The sequence below is a fragment of the Sesamum indicum genome, linkage group LG6 (genome assembly GCF_026168435.1).
Source record: "Sesamum indicum cultivar Baizhima isolate 11 linkage group LG6, ASM2616843v1, whole genome shotgun sequence".
NCBI lineage: Eukaryota > Viridiplantae > Streptophyta > Magnoliopsida > Lamiales > Pedaliaceae > Sesamum > Sesamum indicum.
Window position 1 is genome coordinate 4,726,249 of NC_142662.1, and position 15,886 is coordinate 4,742,134.

At 32.6% G+C, this 15,886-nt stretch overlaps 2 protein-coding genes and 1 long non-coding RNA gene across 3 annotated transcripts; 2 read left to right on the forward strand and 1 right to left on the reverse strand.

Moving 5' to 3' along the window:
- Positions 1-5: 5 nt before the first annotated feature.
- Positions 6-1,755, reverse strand: LOC148787650 (uncharacterized). Its single transcript, XR_016066240.1, has 3 exons — positions 1,618-1,755; positions 1,039-1,105; positions 6-298 (listed from the first exon to the last, which is right to left on the reverse strand). It is a non-coding gene; the product is annotated as an uncharacterized LOC148787650 (long non-coding RNA).
- Positions 1,756-2,682: 927 nt separating this feature from the next.
- LOC105165140 (7-deoxyloganetin glucosyltransferase-like) lies at positions 2,683-4,882 on the forward strand. Its single transcript, XM_020694232.2, has 2 exons — positions 2,683-3,363; positions 3,806-4,882. The coding sequence occupies exons 1-2, from the start codon at positions 2,751-2,753 to the stop codon at positions 4,735-4,737; spliced, it is 1,545 nt and encodes a 514-aa protein (XP_020549891.2). The 5' UTR covers positions 2,683-2,750; the 3' UTR covers positions 4,738-4,882.
- Positions 4,883-12,728: 7,846 nt separating this feature from the next.
- On the forward strand, positions 12,729-14,679 carry LOC105165129 (7-deoxyloganetin glucosyltransferase). The gene is made up of 2 exons (XM_011084023.3): positions 12,729-13,268; positions 13,527-14,679. The coding sequence occupies exons 1-2, from the start codon at positions 12,755-12,757 to the stop codon at positions 14,456-14,458; spliced, it is 1,446 nt and encodes a 481-aa protein (XP_011082325.1). The 5' UTR covers positions 12,729-12,754; the 3' UTR covers positions 14,459-14,679.
- Positions 14,680-15,886: the final 1,207 nt, after the last annotated feature.

The following is a 15,886-nucleotide window of genomic DNA, read 5'->3' on the forward strand; positions in this document are numbered from 1 at the left end:
CATACTTATTGTAATCCCTGTGTTTATATATATAAATGTACATAATAATTTAATCCATGTGTATACGTAACCCCAACATCATAATAGGTATTATCAACCCACAACATTATATATATACATATCACACACCACAAGGTGATTCGTCACAAGTAATCCGTACGCTTATATTCTCTCTGTACAAACAAAATGTGGTTTGTACTCTAACTGACAAAGAGGAGAAAACTGCATACTGGCCCGACCTGCCTGGGTATAGCGCGTGGACCTATTCTTCAACAGTCAGACACCTCAAAGTCTATTCCTGAAAGAAAATGTCAGCAGGGGAATGAGCCTGCCACTCAGTAAGCAAATAACCAGTCCTATCTATATTTGCATGTCAACCATAGCCCAAACAAGATAAAGAAGCAACACGAATGAAATACAATCAATTTAATTCCAACATAATCAACTTTATTACACCACATGACTATCTCATAATAAGACAACCAACCAAACTCCATTTTTCCCTAGTTTGCTTACCAGAAGGTGATATTGTGTTTTTCCCACCAACTCAATCTCACCGTTATATAAATTTAAGTGAATCCCCTTGACAGCCGGCTCATCAATCTCATTTCGCATCATAGCTCTTTCAATTCGCATCATAGCTCTTTTATTTCGCATCATAGCTCTTTTCACATCACATCTTTTTTTTCATATCGCATCAAAGCTCTTTTCAACACGTCAAGGGGTATTCACGCCACAATTATATTCAATTTCCACCACTCCCTCATTTCCACATATCACCATTCTTGTAAGCAACTAGTAACGTAAAACAATATATCATCAAATTCTCATCTGCAGACACCCACAACACAACATACAACAAACATGATATTTCACCGTGTCTTCGCATTCCACGTACATACTATCGTCAATCAAATCAAATCATCTAGCACTCATATACTTTCAGATAAATCCATGTCAGCATGAACCACAAAGTCATATAATAGTAATACCACAAATAAAAAGAACATATATAGATAATACTAATTATTTACTTACCTCGACCTTACAACGTTTCTTTCTACTCTGTCACTAATTGTCAGCCATTTCACCTCACCCCCGTATCCTATAATGAGTTATACCACATACAATTAATATATCGAGAATATCGTAATTTCTTTTAAATATAATATTAAATATTATTTGTACAATTTCCAATAATTCTTTAATATTCCACTTCTATCGAAGTACAAATCTTCGTTTTTCCTCTTTATTAGCATACCATTTATTAAATATAATTCTCGGAATATTTCTATAAATTTTCTATCAATTTCTCGCTATTATACTCTTTAATTAAACAATAATACATATAATTGCGTATTTGGTTAGCAATTCCGATGGAATTATATAAATTAGCTATAACGATAATTAAATATCACAAATCTAATATTTCAATTACCCAACTATATCATTTTTATATCAAATGAGATATTTAATACGACACTAATTTAAATAATCAAAATCATAAAGTACTCCGATTAAATAGTATATCGCTTAATATAATCAACATTTAATAAATGGAGTACTTAAATAATAGAATTATATAAATTAATAAAAATTAAAGTTCAAAATCCATACCTCTGTTTTTCCGAAATGTGTGTGCGCGTTGCTGTGTGCATATGAGTGTGTGTATTAATGTGCATATGTGTGTATGTTATGAAATGAAGAGTAAAAAGGAGAGCCCCACCGCCTCACTTCAAACCCTCTCTCTCCTCACTTTATATATATATATATATATATATATATATATATTATATTATATTATTATATACATAATAATATTATTATTTTATATATTTAATTAAACTTTTCTCAAAATACCCATTACGTCCTTTCTAATTTTCTTTAATTAATATAAATTGTCCCAAAATATTATAACAAACTTCAATTTAATCCGTTCAAGTTTTATTATATTCCGATTATGGCCCATAATTTATTTACTAATTAACTAAATTTTATAAAAAAATTATCAATTAATCCCACAATTATATATTATAATTTTTTTGGGGCGTCACATACTGAACTTGTTTTATTTTTCAAAACACAACACAAAAAATAATTTATTATTTTTTTATATAAAATATTTGGCTCATTTCTTATATTACAGTGGGATAAATTGTATTTTTTTTTATTTTTTTAACTTAATTTATTTACGCTATTAATCCAGTTTAATAAATTGAAGTCCTTCATACTTTTTACATTTATATATTGGAGTTTGCTATTTTAGAGTCATAAAGGATAATTAAAATAATTATAAAGTCTAATATATATAATTTTTTTTGTATAATTATTAAAGTTTAAATAAAAATAAAAGGATAGGGGGATTTAGGATTCCCTAAGGCCTATATATACGTTATTGTATTAAAGCCTCATAAATGATTTATGACTAATCCCTAATGTACTTTGATAAACTAATAAACAATTAGTTCAAAATAAATATAGTCTGTACTATAGTGATTAAATAAAATATATATAAGTAATAAACAATTGGACTAAAACTACCTGCACGAATTATTTTATTTTAAAAAAAAAATTATACACATCAACGTATATATTAAATTAAATAAATCCAATAAAATCAATAAAAAAATTCAGTTGGAAATTTTTGCCCTAGATCAAACTGAGATGATAATTTGGATGAATTAACCACAAGTATACTTGAGCCATCAAGTAATTTATATACAAGAAGAGTGTCAATCTCTTGGTTATGTATGATTAAGCAACCGTGCAAGATTTTTTTCCATACAAGATATGTTTCCCTATTTATGGGCAACCTATCCTCCAGTAATGAGGCACAGACCTCCATACCAATGGCGCCAGCACCAGACACCTGCAAGAAACCTCACGCCGTCTTAGTCCCATTCCCAGCACAAGGCCACCTTAACCCATTCCTCAAGCTAGCAAAACTCCTCCACCACCGAGGCTTTCACATAACATTCGTCAACACAGAGTTCAACCACAACCGCCTCCTCAAGTCCAAAGGCTCCACCTTTCTTGAAAATCTGCCTGATTTCTGCTTTGAAACCTTCCCAGATGGGTTGCCTCCTTCCGACGCCGACGCCACGCAGAGCGTTCCAGCTCTGTGCGATTCCATGCGGAGAAACAGTTTGGTCCCATTTCGAGAGCTTCTTGCGAAGCTCAATAATAGTTGGGTTGTTCCTCCTGTTACTTGTGTTGTTTCAGATGGGGTGATGACTTTCACCCTCCAGGCTGCTCATGAGATGAATGTGCGTTGTGTGCTGTTCTGGACGTTTGCAGCTTGTGGGTTCTTGAGTTTCAAGCTCTGTGCGGATTTAATCGACAGGGGGATCACTCCCTTCAAAGGTATTGTCGTCATATGTATAATGTGGATGGAAGGGTTGGTTTCTAGGTCAAATTTGCGTGTTCTTGTGTTTGATACGTTTTTCACAAAGCTGTCTTGCAGCTTTGTTTCGTGTTGCTTTCAGTTTCAATTTTCGATTTTAAGTGGGAAATGTCGGTTTTCAATCTTGCACATATTTTATTATGAAAAGAAAATATGTTATGAGATTACGTTTTATTTGTTAGAGTGCCAAATGAATATATTTTTTTTATTTGATGAAAATGATAGTTTTATTTTTTTATTATTATTAGTGTGAAATCAAATATATTTTTAATTGATTTAGAATTGTCTGTAGTATCAAAATATATTTTTAATTGGTGGTGTCAAGATCATGATTATGGTTCTTTTTCCAGATTATGACACTTATTAACATACTTGCAAACTCCTGAAATTGTCTTTTTCTAGATTCCAGTTACCTGACAGATGGAAGTTTAGAAGCCCTGGTGGACTGGGTGCCGGGCCTGGAAAACTTCCGGTACAAGCACATACTGACATTCATTCAGACAACGGATCCTAATAACGTCCTGTTAGCCTATGTTAAGGAAGAAATAGAGGCAATCTCAAAAGCTTCAGCTGTCATTCTGCACACGTTCGACGCCTTAGAACGCCGTCTCTTGGACATCCTGTCGCCGAATTTACCTCCAATCTACACGATCGGCCCTCTTCAACCGCTTGTCGATCAAATTTCAGTGAAAAATGCTGTATCATCTATGGACTTCAGCCTCTGGAAAGCTGAGGACGAATGCTTCGAGTGGCTGAATTCCAAAGAGCAAAACTCGGTTATTTACGTGAACTTCGGCAGCGTTGAAGTGTTAACACCATGTGAAATTCAAGAACTGGCACTCGGGCTGGCAGAGAGCAAGAAAAACTTCTTGTGGATACTCAGGCCTGATTTGATCAAGGGAAATTCAGGCATCCTGCCGCCTGATTTCAGTGCTGAAACTAAGGACAGAGGCCTGATCGTGAGGTGGTGCCAACAGGAGAAGGTCCTGAACCACCCGTCTGTGGGTGGATTCTTGACACACTGCGGGTGGAACTCGATCATCGAAGGCATAACTGCTGGTGTGCCATTTTTGTGCTTGCCACAGACCACAGATCAGCCTGCAAACTGCAGGTCTGTTTGCATTGAGTGGGGGATTGGCCTGGAAATTAGCAAGAATTTCAAGAAAGATGAAGTGGGGATGCTTGTGAAGGAGCTGTTGGATGGAGAAAATGGGAGGGAGATGAAGAAGAGAGCAATGGAGTGGAAGAAACAGGTTGCGGCGGCCACTGCTAGTCCTCAGGGTTCATCTTTTCAGAATCTTGAAACGTTAGTGAAAGAAATGCTCCTAAAATGATTCTTGATGAAAAGTGTTTGATGCATGTGGAATTCGGAATAATTTGCATCTTTGTATTTGTTTGGACACTATTTGTTTTGTGGATGTTGATGAACCAAAAACGGTTACGACTGTTTTCCAATAATTAGTTTTATAATCTATGTATATTAATATATATATATTTTATTCTTATTAATAATATATTTTAAAATATAAAATATTACTTATTATATGCAAGTAGGAACGACATGTCAAAATAGCTAATATATTAGAAATCAATATTATATTGGGTTTGTAACTCATGTCAAAGTCATAGAAAAATTGTATTTTTATAAAAAATAATAAACAAAAAAAAATGGATAATTCAAATTTTATATACAAAATGAATATTTGGTAAATACCCTAAAATTTAATATTATAACAAGTTATTAAATATAAAAATAAGTAAATTTAAATTAGATTGTTAACTAATTTATTTGAAAACATCTATAAATCTTTTGAATAATTACAAATATTCATACACATATCTAAGTTTAATTTATTAAAAGAATCTGATATGTATTTTTGGAGATATGCCTAATTTCCTCAACCCAAAATTGGATTAATGGCTTATATGGTGAACCATGCAACTTCATAAAACCTATAAATGCTGGCATGTATATTTTTGCCGCCCTTAATATTTTCTCCAACCTCACTACTGACTTAACTATCAAAACTATTGATCATCATGCAAATGAGGGGGGTTTTCTATTTATCAATTAATTGTACTTAGACTTTTTCTAAAAATTTAAATTACACTTTTTGCCCCCAAAAAACTTTTAAAACTACGGTTCCATCCTTCTGAAAATTGTTCGTTTACCCTTTCTATTAGGGTTTGGATGGAAAATTGTTGATTTTAATAATGAATAATATATGTAAACTTGGAAAAATACTTTTCAGTTTGGTAAATTAGGGGCAATAATTTTGGTCCTATTCAAATTAAAATTCACAATTAGTCCTTAATTTTAAAAATTGCAGTAATTTTAATCCTCAACTGAAAAATTTCACTTCATCAGCTATGTCAACACTTACATTTGGGGGCTTTCGGTAAATTTGTTGAGTGGCAATTCAAGTTGTAACTTTTAATTGCAATTTTAGTCATGAATCTTTAAGGGGTTGATAATTTTGGTACTTTAACTTTGGATGTAGTAGTTTTAGTCCTCTATCTTACAAAATAGTAGCAATTTTGGTTGTTAAGCTTAATTAGTGATCATTTTGTCTTTTTATAACAAAAGTTCAATAGTTGTATTATATGTTTTTAATCAGACCCAACATGCTTCCGAAATAAAATTAAGGCTCAACATACTTCATACTTCTGATTGATTGTCTAGCCACCAAGTATTCCAAGCCCTTAGTTTTACAAAATTATTCCAAACACACTGCCACAATATATGTTCACAGGTACTTGACTCCTTTAGCAACAAACAACAACAAATGCAATGAGGTGTCTACAATCCATTGAGATTTTGGTGGAATACAAGCAAGTAGAGGTCATGTCCATGTTTTGGTACAAGAGTTTTATTTTCATAAGTATATGGATTAACTTATATCGGTAGTTTGGAAATATTTTTTGGATCTCTCTTAAATCTTAAGAGAATTTTGAGGTATTCGATCAGTTCCGTTTATCATAATATAAGACTGTAGAGCTTCATAAACTTACATGATCAATCTCTCTTTACTAATATTTACCCAGATCTTGGTGTATTGTAGACATTTGTTGTTAAATGAGTCGAGTGCTTGTAAATCATCTGTTCCAGTAGTATGGTTGGAAGAAATCTATAAAATCAATGGATTTGAACCAGCAAGACGGTCAAATGAAGGTACGAAATTTATGAAGGTTTAATTTTAGTTCGGAAACATGTTGAACCAATTCTTTTAGGACCTAATTAAAAACATATGATAAAACTATTAAACTTTTATCATAAAAGGCCAAAATGGTCATTAAATGAGCTTAAGGACCAAAACTGCTACTATTTTAAAATATAGAGGACTAAAATTGCTATAGCCAAAGTTAGATGACCAAAAATAACCCATTAGAGATAAATTTGACATACTAAATTGGTGGAAAGTAAACACTCAAAGGCTTTTCTAGTAGTATCAAAGAAATAATTTGCCTGCATTCCCCCATTATCATCCAACTGTATTTCTTGATTTTTCAATTCGCGACAACTTTTAAAAAAATTAATGATTCTAACAAATACATAAGTAGGTATAAAAAGAATTTTTTTCTCAATTGATCTGATACGCTTGTCTCATATTCTCCCATACCCAATTCATATACACCCTTGTCCAATATGCCCCCCAAATCGGTTACACTTTGATCACGTGATGCAAATCAACTCGACTTTTTGAGCAAGCCCGCATTAATTCTTAAAAAATCGACAGCTAATGATGACGGACATTAAAATTTAATTTTTTTTTACCTAAGGATTATCGTTAGTGTTTCGTAACGATAAACTAATTCTATCACATATTCATAAATTCCAGTATATTACAAGTGCCAGATTAGGAATTATCAGATTTTCATTCGAAAGTAGACAGTTAAATTTTTGAGTGTTTTAGAAGGGTACTTGATTTAGTAGTTGGTCACACGGCATGAACTACATATTAATCTCAAGGCCCACAAATATTAGGGTAAAAAGTATTTCGTGTTGTGAATAATGGTTGTTGTTGTTGTTTTTTTTTTTTTTTTTTTTGTAATTTTAATATGCCATACTAATTATATAAGTTTTGCAAATTACCATTTCAAATCATTTTCCTGTGAAATTTTTACTAGAAAATAGTCACAAACAACATACATGTGTGATTTACACCACAAAATCTTATATTTGGTTCATTCGTTAAGTATTAGTCGTTATTATATGTATATAATAAATATTTATTAGATCAAAATAAGGATTTTTTTCATAATTTTATGCATAAAAATTTGATGTTTTGTATATTTATTCGTATTTTTCTATAATATATATATATATATAATTATCTATAAGTGTTTATTTTTACACATTGTAATAGATATCTCATAGTTTTACATACGTGCTAACTATCACTAGAGGAAAATGCATTGATTATGATAAATAATCGTAGTAAAAGCATAAGTTGTCACAAAATATGGTGGGTGTCGAGATCACAAAAAATAATTCCTAAAATACTTGTGAAAGTGGAAGTAGGGTCAAATCCACAGGGACTGGTATAAGTTGATTTCTTTAAGAAAAAAAAATAATGGGGGGGGTTTGATAATAAAAAGAAATAATAAAAAAACTAAATAAGCTATAAAACAATTAAAATTACCTGACGAAGACACGAGAGAAAGATTTTCTGGTTAAGGCTAGGATCATGCTTGATTCTTGTGAATTGATCATTGATGCAAGAATAACACATGTATAAAAAAATAAATCAGTTATAATGTTGGTACGACCTAACACCTTACCTTTCCTTACCTTTTTGTCAGTCAAGGTACGACCGTTAGCTAGATCCCTAATTAACAGACAACCCTGGGAACGTCCACAAGATTTAATCTATTAACTGCATTAAGAATTAGAAAAGCTTGATTCTAATCAACAAACTCCTACGAGGATAATTCGTTTAAACTAGATCATGCATTCTCCATAACATAACTAATTACTATGACATAATTAATCATGCTATGTTGCTACTAAGCATTGAACTAAATAAACAAGTACACGGATTTATAAAGTCCAATTAACTAAGCAAACCTTTTGATAATGAACAATTAACCATATCATTCAAAAATTATATATTTGTAATTAAAGCACATAGAATAGCATGAATATTCATTTAACAAGTATAAAGAGCATATTAGATCTCACAACATATTACGAATCAAGCAATCACCATACCTTAACCAGAAGATAAGAAATTTAGCCAGACATGTTAATGGAAGAACACACTAAAAAGTGGAATTCCTTTAACTCCGGTTATAAATTAAAACTAAAAGAGAGAGGGTGAAATAAGCTAAAATAAAGTATTCTATTGACTTCCAACGAATAATCAACCCTCTGAAAATGAAGAGACTCCCCCTATTTATAATAAAAGTCTCATACGAATCTAGACGTAGGGGGAATAAGTACATAATTAATTTTAAAAAGGTAAATAAATCACAAATAACATGTTTTAAGGAATCATTTTCAAATCTAAGCACATGATTCCTTTTTCTCATATGGAAATAACTCATTTCCTTTCTTCACCCGAGTTGACCACTCGACTGAGCGTGGGCACGTTTAGTCAATCCTGCAGAAATTGCCTTGTAATCTTCTTTTTACTTTTTGATGCCTTCAATTCCAATTTTAGCTTGACTTTTGCCAAATTTGTCTCATATCTTTCCTTTTGGCTGAATATACAATAAAATCACATGATTAGGAATATTTTGACTTAAAAAGGAAGATTAAATCGTTATAAAATTGTGATAATTGCATAGTTATCAAAATACTAATATGATTGTATAGTAACTCACTGACAATCTGCCCCAATCCAAATAAATCGCAAAGTGTACTTTTGACGATTATTGGGCTAGGTTTAGACTAAGCTTTTTAAGAATCGCAAATATTGAGTTGATAAAAAAGAATTTTTTTTATCTAAATTGGCCAAATCCACATTGTATACGCTCCTAATTGATATAACAAATTGAAATAAGGAAGAAATAAATATCGATAATTTCGAGGTGTTTAAAAAAAAATAAATGTACTCTTCAGTAAGATTTTCCAATCAAACTCTTCTATATTATTTTTTCTTTTCTAGTACCAAAAAAAAAAGATTAGATAGGAAAATCTAATTGCTCGAGCAAGTCATGGAGAAGAAACCCTTCTTAATATAATGTAATTTTTTTTTTTTATCTAGTAACTATCCATTAATCAAATAACAAGGAGCTCAAGGGATTTGGGACCCTTGTCCAAAAACTATTTGTGGGAACATTGGTGGGGGAATAGGACCATCCTGATTGGCCCATTTTTCTAACCTATGGGCCATTCCATTACAAAGTCGTGGGATCTTTCGGAGTTCTCACTTGGGTCTAAGCTCCTAGATTCTCCTAATTTCCTTAATATGAATTTTTGTCGCCAAATCAGCATCCTCGGGATTTCCTTTAATCCATTGAACATCAACAAGGGAATCGGAATCAAAGATGACTTGTTCAGTTCCATCCTTGTGAAGAGCCTCCATGCACTCCGAATTGCTGAGTTCGGCCAATGATGCATTGTACACAAAAATTTCAGCCCTTGTTGCATGTCTGACAAAGGAAAATTTCAAGGGAAAATTCTTGGCCAGACTTTGCCAAAATTTAATCAATCACATAGTAAATATGCTTTGAAAATTCTCTCTAAATTATATACCAATCATTATATTTATTTTATAATTAATTTAGGTCTGACTTCAAGGTGCACAGTGGATCGAGTCAGCCCAGGACTGGCACTGACCAATCCAAAAAACCCGGTCCAGGACTGGCCCACTACTGTTTATAGCGGTCTTTGGGCAGTCCTAGATCTCTAAGTGGCTCTAATGGGTCAATTTTTAAACTCAGGCCGAACCCATGGACCGCCCTGGTTGAAGCCCGAACCGAGCCCAGACCAATCCCGCATCGGGTTCGGATGTAGTTGTTTAATTTTTTATATGATATTGAGGTTTTCTTATAAATAATTACTTAAATTTATAATTACCTTTAGAAATAAATAAATCACACAAAAAAAATATATAGAAATATAATAGTTAAAAATATATATAATGAACTTAAAAAAAAAAGCCCAATAGGCTCGGTCAAAACTAGCCCTGTCCCAAGCGGGCCTGAATCAAACCAATCTTTTTTTTATTAGTTCAATCCAATTTTGATTTGGGTTAGCCCAATCTTGCTCATTGTGCATCATGAGTCTAACTAGACTTAATCTTAAGCAAAAGCTTTTTATAAGTATATAAATAGGTCTTTATAATGTGGTGTGTGATGTGATCTGATTTCTAATGATCGTCCGTCGTTTCTAACTATTGGGCTCAGAGAAACAAAGGGAATAAACTTAGAACCTACATAGAAAGAGTGTGTCGGGCTTGACTAGGCATAAACACTTCGACAGTCAAGTTAACTTTAATACAAGGAATAAGTCGAAGTAAATCGATGTAGAAAATAATTATCTTGACTTTCATAAATGCGCATGACCCAGTATACAGACGACATCAGTCCTCTCTAGAGATGCCTCCGCACATCTATCATCCAAATTTTTCCCCCGACCCATGTCCGTGTGGGTTGATATGGACCTAACATTAATTAGGGCTCATCTTAGCTAGATTATCAATTGGACCGTAGATATATTACCTTGGCATATTCATATCAGATCCATATCATTTACTCCACCAATCCAAATATTCTTTGGCGGGAGAAAACCATCATTTGAATATTTTGGATTTTAGCGACTCACTTTTCTTGACTTTTCAACTACCTTACCATGGTTGCAAAGTCACGTCGTGCACTTAGGTAAAGAAATCGATCCATTGTATCTATGCACAATGGGAAAATGAAATGGCCCAAAAGCTATTGTTAGTAAATGAAATAGAAAATCTAATATTGCATTCGAATTCGGGGATTTGAAATCTAACAAATCTTTTAAATATGTTTGAATAATTTAAATATAAAGGATTTTAAATTTTTTTAATTATAATAAATCAATATAGATTTTATATTCCTAGTCATTTGAAATCATTCTTTTAAATAATTTTTTTTAAATTCAAATTTATCAAAATTGTATTTGGGGAAAAAAATCGATCCGCTGTATCTATACACAGTGGAATGGTCCAGAAGCTATTGCTAGTCAATGAAATAGAATAGCTATTGTTAGTAAATGAATTGTACTTTAATAAATCAGTAAACAAAGAACTACAGTCCGCGCGTGTACGAATTGTTTTTTCATATAAAAAATTATTATTTCTTTTTTTTTTTATGTTTAACGAAATTGTGTGATTTTTGAATTGAAGTTCGGAATTGTCAATTTGTTCTTGTTATATACTTTTGAAATAATTAAAACAACCTCCTTTAAAGTTTGATATAATTACGAATATCCCCTAATTATTTGAAAAATTATCAATATCCTCTGATTTTAAAAGCTGTCCAACAATTAGCTCATTTCATTAGTATCATTTAGATTTTTATTCATTTTTTACGGTAAATCGATCGAAATGCCCTTGTGAACTAAGAATTATAATTTTATTTTTTTTTATTAACTAAGTGGATAATTTTTTAAATTTTTTTATCCACAATATCAATTTCTTTTTTACAATTTTTAGAAAAAAAAAATACAGTAAAGACATAGTTGACAATTTCATATCTCCATCCAAGGATTAAATAATTTCATCAAACATCAGGGGGTACTTGTAATTTTTCAAACAACAAGGAAATATTCGTAATTATGTTAAACTTTATGGGGTAGTGTAATTTTACCCTATACTTTGTTAAAAAAACTGTAAAACGTCGAATGAGGTGGATGAAAATTTAAAAAAATATCCAATCAGTTTATTAAAAAAAATTGAAGGATAGGCTCTTTTTTTAAGTAGACATTAAAATCATTGGATATTTATAATTTTTTAAATAACAAATAAATATTTATAATCATGCCAATTTAAGAAAGATGGTTGTAATTTATTCTTATATTTACAATACGCACCAAAATCACTTCGATCATTTTATTAAAAAAAAGTTTATATAGATAAAGTATGTGTATTTGTATTAAATAAAAAATATTACGCTTGTATTTAATATAAATGTATGGTCCAAAACGGTTAAAAGTATTAATTTAATAATTAATATTGTCAAGCTCAAAAATTTAAAAATAGAACCTTTATAAATAGTTACATGTGGGGACCAAAATCGTAATTGTCCCGAGTGATTTAGATTAAATAACATACTTGAATTTCTTGCATGTATAATTGAATTTAATAAAAATTTAATCGACTATTTATAGACCACCTCACTCCTCCACTAAGCAGACAGAGCCCCGACAAAGCAATGGCTTCCTCACCAGAAACCTGCAAGAAACTTCATGCTGTCTTAGTCCCATTCCCATCACAGGGCCACCTAAACCCATTCCTCAAGCTAGCAAAGCTCCTCCACCACACAGGCTTTCACATAACATACGTCAACACAGAGTTCAATCACACTCGCCTCCTCAACTCCAAAGGCTCCAGCGTTCTTGAAAATCTGCCGGATTTTTGCTTCGAGACCATCCCAGATGGGTTGCCTCCTTCCGACAGTGATGCCACGCAGAGCATTCCAGCTTTGTGCGAGTCGACGAGGAAACACAGTTTGGTCCCATTTCGAGAGCTGCTTGCGAAGCTTAATAACAGTTCAGTTGTTCCTCCTGTTACTTGTGTTATTGCAGATGGGGTGATGGCTTTTACCCTCGAAGCTGCTCTAGAGATTAATGTCCCTTATGTGATGTTTTGGACATTTGGGGCTTGTGGATTATTGAGTTTGAAGCTCTCTGCGGATTTAACACACAGGGGAATCACTCCTTTCAAAGGTATTATATATGGTCGTAGTTCGACGAAAAACATGTGTGTTCTTGTGTTTGATCTTTGTTTTTCACATATCTGTTCTTGTAATATTAAGACATACGTAGAACTTTCGGCACAGTTTCCTGTTTCGAGATCATGATTGTGTTTGATAAAATCTGTGTGTTTGATCAAGTTTTTGGCAAATCGGTCTAAGGTTTCTGTTTCAAGATCAAATTATTTGTTGTTACCAACTTGCGAAATCTTGGAATCGTGTCTTTTTTCAGATTCCAGTTACCTGACAGATGGAAGTTTAGAAACCCTGGTGGATTGGATGCCGGGCCTGGAAAACTTTCGATTCAAGCACGTCTCAAGCTTCATTCAAACGACGAATCCAAATGATTACATGTTACTCTTTATTAAGGGAGAAATTGAGGCAATCTCAAAAGCTTCAGCTATCATTCTGTACACGTTCGACGCCTTAGAACGCGATCTCTTGGACACCCTGGCGCCGTTGTTCCCCCCAATTTACGCCATCGGCCCTCTTCAACCGCTTGTCGATCAAATTTCAGCTAAAACTGCAGTATCATCCATGGACTTCAGCCTCTGGAGAGCGGATGAGGAATGCATGGAGTGGCTGAGTTCCAAAGAGCAAAACTCCGTTATTTACGTCAACTTTGGCAGCATTGCCGTTTTAACACCAAGTCAAATTCAAGAATTGGCACTGGGGCTGGCAGAGAGCAAGAAGAACTTCTTGTGGATACTCAGGCCTGATTTGATCAAGGGAAATTCAGGCATTCTGCCGCCTGATTTCACTGCTGAGACTAAAGACAGGGGCCTGATCATGAGCTGGTGCCGGCAGGAGAAGGTCCTGAACCACCCATCCATCGGTGGATTCTTGACACACTGCGGGTGGAACTCGGTAGTCGAAGGTATAACGGCTGGCGTGCCGTTTTTGTGCTTGCCGCAGGCCACAGACCAGCCTGCTAACTGCAGGTCTATTTGCGGTGAGTGGGGGATTGGCTTGGAAATTAGCAAGAATTTCAAGAAAGAAGAAGTTGGAGCGGCTGTGAGGGAGTTGTTGGAAGGTGAGAATGGGAGGGAGATGAAGAAGAGAGCAATGGATTGGAAGAAACAGGCTGCAGAGGCCACTGCTAGTCCTCATGGTTCATCTTTTCTGAGTCTTGAGAGATTGGTGAAAGAAGTGTTGCTTAAGTGAGCGTCGGTGCAATTAAATCAATCACATATAAAGAATAATCACTTTATTAAAGTACAATTTAGGTCCGATCAAACCTGATTTTGGTTAAAAATTTCCCCAGAGTGATTTTTGATGAAATGTGTGATGGCTAGTGGAACTTGAAAGCTCCATATGGATTTGTGCATTTGATTGTCACAAAATAATGAGTTATATTATCAATAAGTTACAAAAACTTGCAATTAGCCCATAATGATTAATAAACTAAATTATGCATCCAGGCTATACATGTTGTTGAGTTGGATAAAATTGTTGTTTACACTATATTTCACATTTTATGTTATTTCTTTCTCATATAATAACGTACTTTTTTATACACATGACATTATATATATTTAATAAACCAATATATGTAAAAAAAAATTAAAATAAAAAAATTCAAAACCCCACGTAGCCAACAAAATTATATCGATAAGCCCATCTCCACAATCTTGGCAGCAAAACACGATAAATCAAAACAACCTCTAATTAAATTATAAATTTCCTATTGTATGTACATTATATTTAAATCGATTCAATCTCATAACGTCACGTATAGAAAAGTAGAATTGTTTATCGTTTCAGTTGAGCCACCATGATCACGACATCTTAGGCCAAAATGTACCCGACAACTACTTTCAAGAAAATCACCTTTTTATTTTTCCTCTCTAAAGTTGTCGATGAGTTTTTGTTGTATCAATTATTTTTTTGACATTTTATAAAACTTACAAGTATTGTATTTTCTAACGTTTATAAGTTCACCCAAATACATTTTTAGCCGTCTTAAATGTTAAACTTAGATATGTTGTTTAATTGTTTTTTTTTATTAGAATTAAATTTGATCAAATCAAATTAATCACACGACAAATGTATTATATTTATCTTATAATTAATTTTGATTCAATTGAACTCGATTTGAATTATAATTTCCCGTTGTTCAAGTACAATGGAGTAATTGTGTAATTACTATGGTGTCCTGCAATCCAAGTCCTTAGAAGTGTGTAAAGGACAACATCTAGTCCTATACTTATGGGCATAATTACGACACATCTAAATGTATGTGCAATATATTTAAAATATAAATAAAATAATAATTATTTTTTAAAATATATATTTTGATTAAATAAACAAATAATATTAAAAAGATAGAAGTTACGTGTAGTTGTTAAGAGAAAAAAGTGAGGAACAAAAATAAACATGGAAGTTGAGGAAAGGGGGAAAATTGCAAAAATAATTTAAAAAATAAAAAAAAATGGCAAATAAAAAATATTCTAGACAGCAAAGAGGTAATCTCTAATTATAATAAGGTATCAATAATACGAACATTCTGAATTTTGGATGCAGTCGCGATTAATTCACATGAATAAATTTTGATAGAAATCGAATAAAGATATCAATGAAATGGTTTTAATT